Consider the following 12,066-nt stretch of genomic DNA (forward strand, 5'->3'; position numbering starts at 1 on the left):
AAAAATCTATGATTTTTTGAGAATTTTATACAACTTGTTTGGTTATTCTAAAAAATGAGTTATGTTTTCAAAAAAAAATATGTAAGATCTAATTATTCAAGTAATGGGAATGGCCTTGCCTTTAGTTCAATCTACCTGTACTCTTCTTCATAGCCTAGGCTTTAGCCTATGGTACATATAGATACATTTTTCTTTTTTTATTATTTACACAAACAACCAAAACTATTTTTCAGTTTGACTATTTATTTAAATTTCATGGAAATTTTACGATTTTGAAAATAAAAATAAACATAAATATATGATATTTTAAATCGTAAATTTGTAAAAAAATTTATGATTTCATAAATAAATTTACACATCGATTCACATTTTTTTTAATGCCAATTTGAAATAATTGGGCGTTTTTCTGAAATTACGATTTACGAAAATTTGTACATAAATTCAGTCTTTTTTGGAAACTTGTATAAATTTATGTTTTTTGGAAATTTGTATAAATTTACCATTTTTGCAAATTTGTAAATAAATTTTGGTTATATTGAAATTTTTTACATAACTTTGCCAAGTGTACGATCTTGTGAATACAAATTTATGATTTCATTTTGTGCATAATATTTATGAAAATTAGATTATATGAAATAAATTTTTTAATGCCAATTTAGAAAAAAAAAATTTACGTTTTCTATGGTTGCAATGAGTAGAAATTTTATAAAAAAGTGACACAGTTAATGATAAGATATATAAGCCCTGTTTGGTAGAGCTGTGGGAAAGTACTTATAGCTTATGTCTAAACAGCTTATAGCTTATAACTTTCAGCTTAAGCTGATTTCCAGCTTATTCTTAAAGCATCTCCTGCCCCACTCAAAGAATAAGCTGATTTCTGACTTCCACAAACCTATAAGCTATAAGTTATAAGCTAAACCAAACACATCAAAATAGCTTAAATTAAGCTGAAAGTTGAAATAAGCTGTAAATAATTTCTGCCAAACAGGCACATACTCATAAATGGATACATGCTATATTATGTTTTTATAAAACCAAGCATGTATATATATAATGTCCTTGAAAGAATGTTTTGATATGAATTTTTTGTATTTTTTTAATTGTTTCAATCATTAACTTGGAAGGAAATTTGAAATTGTAATGATGTATTTTTTGAAGAACCAAACAAGAATTTTTTTTCAAAAAAGAGTTTTCAAATCACTTTTTCAAAAAAAAATTCAAATAAATACAACCAAGCATAATAATTATCTTTTTAAATACAAAAATTTTAACTTATTAAAATAACTAAAAATTAAAATAATTTATTAAAATAACAACTTAAATAATCTATTGAAATAGCAACTCACGTTGTATACATTTTCCAAAACAGCATCTCCCCCCCCCCCCCCCCCCCCCCCCCCCAAGAACACTCACTCTCACTATCACTCTCAGTCCCTCTAGTTTTCTCTCTCTAAAAACCCTAGTGCTTCTGGATCCCAACCCTAGTGCTTTTGACCTGTTGTGCGCCGGCGATAGGCCTTCGGATCGCCGTCGATCTCAGCAACGAGATCGCTGTCAAAGTGACGAGATCTCTCTCTCTTCATCCCCAGCGTCGCCGCTTCTCAAAGATTTTTCAACCTCTCCGTAGTCACCGTCGCCATACTCATCGTCGAACCGCCGGCATCCCAGATGTGTCAATTTCGGTGGTCTATCTGAGGAGGAGCTGAGGTCTGATCCAGCATCTCAAAGATCTAGCATTTCGGTCGCCGGCGTCACCTCTCAGGTCTGGCATTCTCTCTCTCCTTTTCTCTCTTTCGTCGAACCGCCGGCATCCCAGATGTTATTTTTGATAATAAATTTATGATCTCGTAGCTGTAGTTAATACATGATAATATATGAAAATTCTATTGAGTTAAATGTTATTAGCGAATGTTTTTAAAATTTTAAACAATTTTTTTATTTATTTAGATGCATAAAAAGTAAAAATTTTGTAAAAAATTATTTTTAAAAATTAATAAATACATAAAAATATAAAAAATTACTGATTTTTTTTTTTTTTTTTTTTTTTGTATTTTTGGTATTTAGTGAATTTTTAAAAGGTTTTTATTTTTTTTATTTTTATTTTTTAGGTATATATATATGTTAGGTATGTCTAAAAATTAAAAAAATTGCTCAAAATATTAAAAAAATTCAGTAAAAATAAAAAAACATGAAAAATAAAAAAAAAGTATAATTTGTGTTTTTGAGCATGCTGATTATTCTGTTGAATTCAATTTTTTTTTTTCATTTTTATACTTATATCTTTAATATATATATTTTAAATATATTTTATGATGTAATTATGACATCATGTTCGACCACTTTAATCCCGTTGTTGAACAGGTAACCGTCGACCGGTCCCTTTTCCATTTGGCTCACCGGGCCATTTTTCAAAACATTGCTTTGTATAAACTCGGTTCCCTTTGTAGTATTGTAAGTTGTAACTCTCTCTCTCTTCGCAGTGCAAACTGGCTTGGCAGTAGCTGTAGCAGATACTCAGTGAACCCTCAAATGGCCTCTGAAAGCAAATCCAAGTCCAGCAACAATACCAATACCAATAAGAACACCACAAAGAGGAAGCAAAGATATTTCCCTTTCAACGTCAGCTCTCTCTCTCTCTCTCTATTCCTATATATATGTATTTGATTTTCCGATGCTAAAATCCAATTTCTTTTTAATTTTTCAGACAAGTGTGAAGAAGGGTTCGTACCCATTACGTCCTGGAGTGCAGGGATTCTTCATCACCTGTGATGGTGGGAGGGAACGCCAAGCCTTTCATGAATCCATTATTGTTATCAACTCTGTATGATCTATTCTCTCACCTTTTCTCCTTACAACCGCACATTTTCTACTTGTTTCTGTATTGCTATTAATTATAAAATCTTTTCTTGCCACTTCACTTTTCTTTTTTCCCTATGCCTATACATGTTTGTTTGTGTGTTAACCGTATGATCTTTTGTTGCTAGCTTTCGAAATTGGTTTGTTTTTAGGGAAAATTTCATTGAAACCCGTTTGTCCCATGTGTGGATTACCCTTATTTGAAAACAATCACATAACCCCTTGTGATTAATAGTAAGTGTGAAACAGGTGCCAGGACATAAGTTTATGTGCTCATTTTCAAATGTCAAAGGTAAATTGCACATGGAGTAAAGCACATGGGGTTAACATGAATTTTGCTTCAAAATAAAAAAAAAATGATGAAAATATCTTTGCACAATGAGGTTACTTGTGTACAAGGGTATTTTAGTCTTTTTGCTCAAGCCGTTAACAGGTTTGATTGTACAATTTAGTCCACAAACCAATGGGGGTTATGTGCACATTGGCCATGTACTATCAGAAAACGCTAATAATCTAGCGAATTATGTATTTGTACGTATGTTCCAAAATATGGTACACTTTCGTTCCAAAACGGTAAATTTAGTGATCCGAAGTGATTTCAAAAGTTTTTTCTAATATATTTCCTTAAATGTTATCTTTGGAGGAAAAAAAATCAAATATGATGAACTAAAATCTAAGGTGGCTTAAGTTTTGACAAGACAAAAACATCAAAAATGAATATATATATATATATATATATTTTATTGGATGCCTAATAGTTAAAAGAAAATTACTCTAAATATACTTTAAATTCTCAAGTGCAATATATATAAGTTTACCCTTCACATTTTGGAGCATGTGGCGTACCACATTTCCATTCCCGTTTCACGTATCGAAATGATCCGTACTCCAGGTAACATAGGGCCAAACCACAAGGGGGCCCCTTGCTTTTATCATCCAAATTGCATAGAATATTTTTTTTTGTTATTGTGAAAACAACTAAATGTAATATTTGTATGAATGCCATTTAATTATGTTGGACCAACCAAAAAAAAGAAGAAAATGTGCTATGTTCGTATTTTAGGTGAGCTTATGGGCCCCTATGAAAAAAAATTATTGATAGGTTCTTATTGTTTTGCTTGAATTGTGTGATACTTGTGACAGATCGGCTTTTGTGGTAATGTTTCATTTTTCTCGAAGCACTGTATATTTGCGGCGAAAAATTTATGGGTAAAAATTGAGTTGAGGTATAAAGACACAATTTCCCCCTAAATGTACTTGATGATAATGGGATATGATTTCCCCAAGATTCATGATAAAATTTTCATTGGGAGAAATGAATACTTAAATATACCCTTGCATGTAGTTGGGTGAACCCCCTATGAAGTTTTCTGTGTATCATATACTCGTGTGTGTCAAATACTTGTACAATATTACTGATAAGTATTTCAATGTATACTTTTCCATGAAGCAAGCAGTTTGACTTGGCTAAAAAGATGCAATAGGCTCAAGTTTCTAAGATATCAAATGGTGATCAACATTAATTACTAATAATAAGAGCCGGATTCCATCTATGTATCATAAGTTAAATGAATTTCATTTTTACCATAACACTTTGTCAGGGACATTCGTTATTATCTTTTACCTCTGACTTGGTGTTATCTTTACAACGTTGTTCTGCAGTATGCATAACTTGATTTATATTGTCCGTATAGTTGTATGACTAATTTTAATGCTCTGTATTCAGAAACATATATTGGTTTTTTTTAGGGAGATTTAATACCATAGGTCTCATATATATACATATATATATGTTTTTAATATACCATAGGTCTCATATTTAATACGTGGAAAATCCTATAAGGGGGGCACACCATATGCATCCTATCATAAATTGGCGTAATTTTATCACAAAATTTCATACTATTAACCACAAAATGCGTAACCTTCCCTCAAATTGACTTAACAAAAAATGTGGGCGTGTTTGGTTTGTATTTGAGAAACATGTTTTGAGATAAAAAGTACGAAAATTTGTTTGGTTTGGTTTTTTTTCAAAAGATGTTTTGAAAAATTATTTTGAGAGAGAGTTTTGGAAAAAGTGATTGATTTGATGTGTATGAGAGAGAGATTTGTTTGGAAAACTTGTAAACCAAACAAGTTTTGGAAAAAAATTTTGAGAAAATTTGTTTGGTTTGATTACTTTTGAAAACTTATTTGTAGAGAATTTTTCTCAAAATTTTTTGAGAAACACAAACCAAACAAGGCCGTAGTAACCAAGTCACAAACTTTTGTAACATCAACCACAAAATTTTGGACATTTTGTTATGCTAAGTTGTGATGAGATTATGCATTTTGTAGCTGATGTTACGAAATTTTGTAATGAACTTGCGCAACTTGTGATATGCACCCCTAAGAGGGTGCACACTAAAGAATTTCTCATTTGTATATCATGAGAACTCGTTTGTTTAGTGGTATAAAGGTGGGGGTACGGCATTTAGAGGCTTGTGTCTGAAATGGTTATCGAACTGACTGTATTGGATTGTGAATCAAAAGATATTTTATAAATATCAAATCGTTAATCGTAGATATTCAAATACTTTTTTAAAAATACTCAGTACATAAGAAAATGGGAAATGCTGGAGAAGAAGAATAATATAATTGAATGGCTTAGTCTAGAATGGACATTAGTTTGTGTATATATACTGATAAAGATTTACAAGATAGGAAATAACGTAAAAAGAAACAAAATCAAGGCCTAAACAATGGCCATATAATAAGACCTAATTAATTCTAATTCCAGCACTCCCCCCTCAAGCTGGTGCGAAGACATTCAACAAACTCAGCTTGACGAAGGATGGACTCAGAAGAATAGACAAAGGATGGACTCATAATACTAGTACGAACCTTTTCTCAAATGAAATGTATGTCAACCTCAATGTGTTTCGTCCGCTCATGAAGTACTGAATCAGAGGATAACATAATAGCTTATTTGTTGTTACAAAACAAAAGAGATGAAACGCCCTCAGTAAATCCTAACTCTGCAAGAATGGAGTGAAGCCATAAAACTTCACATACATGTACCCTGTGCTATTGCTTGATACTCAGCTTCAACAAAAGACCTAGAAACAATAGCACGTTTCTTACTTTTCTATGGTATAAGGTGATCACCATAAAAAGTATAGAAACCAGATGTGGACTGTCTATCAGTTCTAGATCTTGCATAGTCCGCACTGATTGATGACCAGTTGTGAAAAATAATTCCAAACTAGGAGAAGTCTTCAAATACCGCAAAATATGATAAACATCAAGATGCTCTGTATGAGGTGTATGCATAAATTGACTTACAACACTAACTGCAAAAGTTAAGTTGGGTGTAGTGTTATATGAGACGGCTAACGAAAGCATTGATTCATGCCTGAATCCTTTAGTAACTTGCCAGAATCTAATGTAAGTTTGAGGTTTGGATCTATAGGAGTAAAAACTGGCTTACACCCTAGCATTCCAGTGTCGTGAAGAAGATCAAGAGCATATTTCCTTTGGGACAACGAAATCTCCCGATGCGAGCGAGCAACCTCAATACCCAGAAAGTATTTGAGAGGACCTAGATCCTTAATGTCAAATGCTTGACTCAAATCTCTCTTTACTTGAACCATGCCAACTGAATCATCACCTGTAAGAATGATATCATCAATATATACAAGCAAAATAATACACTGACCAATGGAAGTCTTGCGAATAAAGCAAGTATGAACTGAGTGGCACTGAACAAATCCTGTGGATAAAATAATAGAGCTAAAGCGACTGAACCAGGCGTGAGGAAACTATTTAAGCCCATATAAGGACTTGCATAGTCAATACACTATCCCTGCATACTCCCCCTCAGCTCGAAAACCAGGTGGAGAATCCATATAAATAGTCTCAAGTAAGTCCCCATGCAGAAAGGCATTCTTGACATCCAGTTGATGTAGAGGCCAAGAATGTGAGGCAACAAGAGAGATAAGGAGCCTAACAGAGGTAAGCTTGGCGACTGGTGCAAAGGTAGCCCCAAAATCCTTGCTAGGAACCTGAGTAAAGCCCTTGGCAACCAGCTGTGCTTTGTGGTGGTCCACAATGCCATCTACAAAGATACTTAATATTGAACACCCATTTGCGGCCAACAATCTTTTCACCAGATTGAAAAGAGATACAAACTGCTTGTTACACCCTGGATTTCCAAGATTCGACTCACGGAAATTTAAGTATAAATAATAAAAGAGAAGAAAATAATTTAAATAAAAACGAAGTCTCTAATATAGATGGTTATAACGTCATACATTTCATGAGATTTGTCCAATTACATGCATCTTATATTCATCATCTAGATGGAGTGAATATATAGTATGTAAAGCAAAATAGTATTATAGTAAATAAGTAAAGTGCCCTTAGGCTTACATCAACAATAGGGTTCAACCCTTAAAAAAAATAAAAAAAATTGGCACTTGGCCTATAAAAGATGGCTTAATGCCTACAAATCAAGAGAGCTTTTCTAGTTTGCGCATATATTCCACCGCCTCATACCAAGGTCGGGGCACGCCACCAACACTTGAAAAAGATTTTAGCCACGTAGGGTGAACATATAGTCCAGTAGGATAACATTTCAAAGGATAATATGCATTGACACATGTGCATGATCATGATGTTCTACATGAGTATAACGTGCTCAAAACCATGGGAGAGAAAAGTAAAGGAAGATAGAGAGAGAGAGTTAAGAGTGTAATGTGCAGAGTGGGTTTTAGGTTCAGAAATATCTAAAAAGTGGTTCAAAAATGCTAGGTGGAGGTGTAGCCACATTAGTCCATTTTAGCATGGCCACTCGAGCGGTGCCTACCTTAGACCATTTTGCTTGGTCGTGGCTTGAGCGCCCGTTTCTGCTGCTCGTGCGCCCAATAATTCACTGCTGGAGCGGCCCATTCCTGGGTAGGCTCTTGCTCCTAATTCAATTTTGAGGTTCGTTGGTTCTCCCAAATGCTCGAAACAAGTTTAACAAAAGTGTTACGTGTTACGTGTTAAACAATTGTAATGACAATTTAACTAATCAAATATCAACCTGGTCCATTAATTTGCAAGCCCGAGAATACGTCAGGGCATCCATACATGTGGTTTTCAAGTCAAGTTTTAAACCCGAGATGCTACACTGCCAGGTCTAATTTTGTTCCAAAGTTGCCATCTCTGTTTGCATAGCGGCCACCCCCACTTGGGATTCGAAAGAGTTTCTGATACAGAACGAGGAATAGTTTTCAACTTGAGCGTGCCAAGGAAGGAATGATAAGCAAGAGAGACACATTTATAATAAAGATACTGGGAAATATGATGATTAGTACTGCTATGATATCCAAAACGATTAGGTGGATGTCTATTATGAGGAGGGTTGCGACGAGGAACAATAACCAAAGCAGAAGAATTAGCTGACCCATGTATCGAAGAGGTTGTTGGCAGGGGACGAGGACGACGAGAATATACCTGCAATGGAGGAGGAGGTGGAGGAGGAGAAGAAGGAAGAGGAGCCTCAGCTTCAATCTCGGGAGAGACAGCTTCAATCCCATGAAAAATGGGAAGAGGCCAAACATTAGAGGCCAGAAATGGGACAAGAGAGAGAGGAATCATGCACAGAAGAGTGAGTACCAAAAAAGGGAATCTTAATGTCACATCACAAGAATGATAGTACCTACGAGTGCTAGGGTCATAACACCGATACCCTTTGGATATAGTAGAATACCCTACCAAGATATATCTAATAGCTTTATCATCTAACTTAGTGCGAGTAGGACTCAGATTCTTAATAGAACAAGTGCACCCAAAAACCCGAGGTAGGAGAGGAAAGAGAGTCCTTGTAGGGTAAGGCCTAGAGGGTCAAGACCATGTAAGACACGACTAGGAGTGCGATTAATAAGATAAATTGCGGTAAAAATAGCGTTATGCCAGTAAAACTTAGGTACATTTGTTCCCTTGAGAAGACAACAAATCACAGACATAATTTGACCTTTTTTTCATTCATCATTCCCATTTTGTTCAAGAGTATTAGGACAAGTAAGTTGTTGAAGTATAGCTAAGATGGGAACGAAAAATATCAGAGATGTATTCCCCACCATTATAAGATTGGATATTTCTAACAACAGTGTAAAACTGGGTTTTAACTATCTGAAGAAACTAAACAAACATAGGAAAGGCATTAGATTTACGTTAGCAAGATAAACCCAAGTACAACGAGTTGGTCATCTATAAAGGTCACATAATATTTATGGTTGGACAAGGCAGCAACATGTGAAGGACCCTAAATATCAGAATAAATAAGATCAAACACAGAAGAAGCACGATGCATACGAGGAATATAAGTAGTACGTGCATGTTTAGCTGACACACACACACGTCACATTGAAACTAATGAGTCTTACAAGCTTTATTAAAATTTGGAAACAATAAACATAAATACTGGAAATTTGCATGACCCAGACGAGCATGACACAATGTTAAAGTCTTAAAAGAAAAAACATAGTAGGATAAATCCTCAAGTAACATAGAAGTGGAAAAACTAGAAAGAGGCGGCTGATCTGGTGGATCTCCGAAGTAGTATGAACTGTCACGCTCATATCCCCTACAAAAAATCTTCTTCGAACTTGGGTCCTATAACAAGCTAGAATTGGGTAAGAAAATGACAACACAATGAAAGGCCTTCGCAAGCCTACTCACAAACAAGATTTTATGCAAAATTAGGGACATGTAGGACAAAGGAAAGAGTAATATTAGGAGATAGAGTAACACCACCCGATGACGAACGGAGGTAGTAGAACCATCAGCAAGACAAACAGTTTGGGCTGTAGCAAGAACTGGAGAAGAAAGGTAGGAAAGCTCACCCGCCATGTGGTCATTTGCCTTAGAATCCAGAACCCAAGTAGGATGTGCAGAGCAAACATGGAAAGTAGGAGTACCTATAGCCAAAGTGATAGTAGAGGATGATGGTCTGGAAGATATCATAGAATCAAGCTGAGCCAGAAGCTAACCAATCTAAGTCTGAGGGAGATGCAATTCTAGAGTAGTAGAACACGGGACGGTCTCCACAACAGCAACAGTGCGGGAGGAGCCAGATGGACGAGCACAGGAGAAACGTTGTCGCTAGGTATGGTCATGGGGTGGATTTTTGCTAGATTTGTTAATACTGGCCTCCACCCCCTCTACTTCGTCCCCCGCCCCGTCCTTGTTACGGGGCGGAGTTTTTTTTCTTGCCCCCGCACATTGGGCATCCGAACCCCCCTGGTTAACCTGACTAAGTAAACCAAACTTGTTGCTTCATTCTACTAGAATAAAAGTGAAGATTAGTGGTTTAAGAGAGAGTTAATTTTTTTTGCTCACAAGACAAAATCCAATTTATAAAACTCACTCATTATAAAAGAGAACCTGTTAAACAAAACTCATAAAATTTGATATGGAACCTGTAAAAGAAAACTTGATAATAAAATAGGTAAAATAACCTATTTATGTAAAAACAGAATAAATAATATATCAAACAAAGAGTTCATTAACTTAAAAAAAAAAAAAAAAAAAAACTAAATCCATGCCATCTCAAATTCATAAAGTCTCAAATGTTAAATAACCAAGACAGTTGCAAAAATTACAAACTAAGTTTAAAAACCATCTAATTGACCAAGACGAAACACCTTTTGAGTAAACAAAACAACAATAAACCCCTGCTACTTATCTAGCTCGGTGACAACACTTTCCTCTTCATGATCATCATAATCATCAAGAATTGTTTGTATTGTGCTATCTTTCGGCATAGACGAAGAACCTACAAACAAAAGCAAATAATATAAAACAAATTAAACCCCATAAATTTTTTAAAAAAATCTTAATTTCATAAAATAATAAATTGTAGTTTTTTTACCTTTGATTTCACTCCATAACCAATTTTGAGCACACATCAACGCCTCCAACGTCTTTGGATGAAGCCAACTACGGTGTGGACTCAACAATCTCTCACTAGTGCTAAAAGCAGATTCTGAAGCAACTATTGACATGGGAATAGCCAAAATATCCCTTGCAATGCGTTGCAAAGTAGGATACTTGAGACCGTTAGTTCTCCACCAAGACAAAATATCAAAATCCGAGGTTCTTTGTAACACTCCATCCTCGATGTAATGATCCAACTCCAATTTGACATTCCTACTCTTTCTATTATTATTACTATTAACAATCAAATCAAAGTTGGACTGCGGGTCTTGGATCCTAGATTGAGAGCTCTTAGTCACACAAGATGAAGAAATTTCATAATTTGTTTCTTCATCCATTTTCCTACAATGATACTCATCAAGCAAGTCATAGCAATTTTCTTTTATCTGGTCGATTTCTTCCTAAGACCAGGCACCATAAATTGTGGGGGAAAACCACTCCAACAACTTCATCTTATATCTTGGATCCAAAACAGCAGCAACACTCATAATACCATGAGCCACATTCCAGTCATTTTCAAATTTGTCTAACATACTGGATGCCATCTTCTTAATCAATTCATTTGGACACTTGATCCATTCACACAAAGCAATTTTCAATACACAAACCAATTTTCAATTCACAAACCTTAGGAAAATACATGTTAACTGTAGGGTAGGTAGTACTAGAAAAAAATTCAATCACATTTATAGAATAGGTCTAACCTCCCACAAATATCTTTAGCTACCTCCCAATCATTCTCACTTGGCATGCTATTATAAGATGAATCACGTTGTCTCAAGCAAAAAAAGACATCTTTATAAACTAAAGCAGTTGAAAGCATCAAGTATGTAGAGTTCCAACGAGTCTTACAATCAAGAACCCAATTCTTTATCGCTTGAAACACGTAGTTGTCTTGTTGTTTCCTCAAACTTTTGCTTTCTCTTTGGTGATGCAGTCCAAAACACTACACTATCACAAACCTTCTCAATACCTTCACCAATAACAGGTAAACCATCTTGAACAATCAAATTAATGATTTGAGCAGCACAACGCATATGCAACATTGATCCACCTAAAATAAGTGAACTGACTTGGAGCTTGTCCAATAGAATTTTTATAATGGCATCATTTGTAATACAATTATCTAGAGTCACAGTAGATAACTTCCTATCAACATTCCCCTCTAACATGCAATCTAGAAGAACATCGGAAAGGACTTCCTTTGTATGTGGAGAAGGTACATAAATGAACCTAAAACAATAAATT

At 34.9% G+C, this 12,066-nt stretch overlaps 1 protein-coding gene across 12 annotated transcripts in view; it reads left to right on the plus strand.

Annotated features, from left to right (window-relative positions):
- The first annotated feature begins 1,344 nt into the window (after positions 1-1,344).
- LOC145807733 (uncharacterized) overlaps positions 1,345-12,066 on the plus strand; it is a 48,131-nt gene continuing 37,409 nt past the window's right edge. For 4 of the 12 annotated variants that reach the window (XR_014351089.1, XR_014351088.1, XR_014351087.1 and 1 more), the window contains exons 1-3: positions 1,353-1,762; positions 2,481-2,619; positions 2,705-2,821. Coding sequence is in view for 4 of the 12 variants with exons in the window: in XM_082906470.1 (XP_082762596.1) it covers positions 2,530-2,619; positions 2,705-2,821; positions 4,000-4,082 (290 nt within the window). In the remaining 8 variants the exon portion in view is untranslated. Of the gene's footprint in view, positions 1,763-2,480; positions 2,620-2,704; positions 2,822-3,999; positions 4,083-12,066 lie in introns of all 12 variants that reach the window. The other 8 variants (XM_082906476.1, XM_082906475.1, XM_082906474.1 and 5 more) reach the window with 3 other exon arrangements.

The sequence above is a fragment of the Camellia sinensis genome, chromosome 14 (assembly GCF_055761805.1).
Source record: "Camellia sinensis isolate YWXY chromosome 14, ASM5576180v1, whole genome shotgun sequence".
NCBI lineage: Eukaryota > Viridiplantae > Streptophyta > Magnoliopsida > Ericales > Theaceae > Camellia > Camellia sinensis.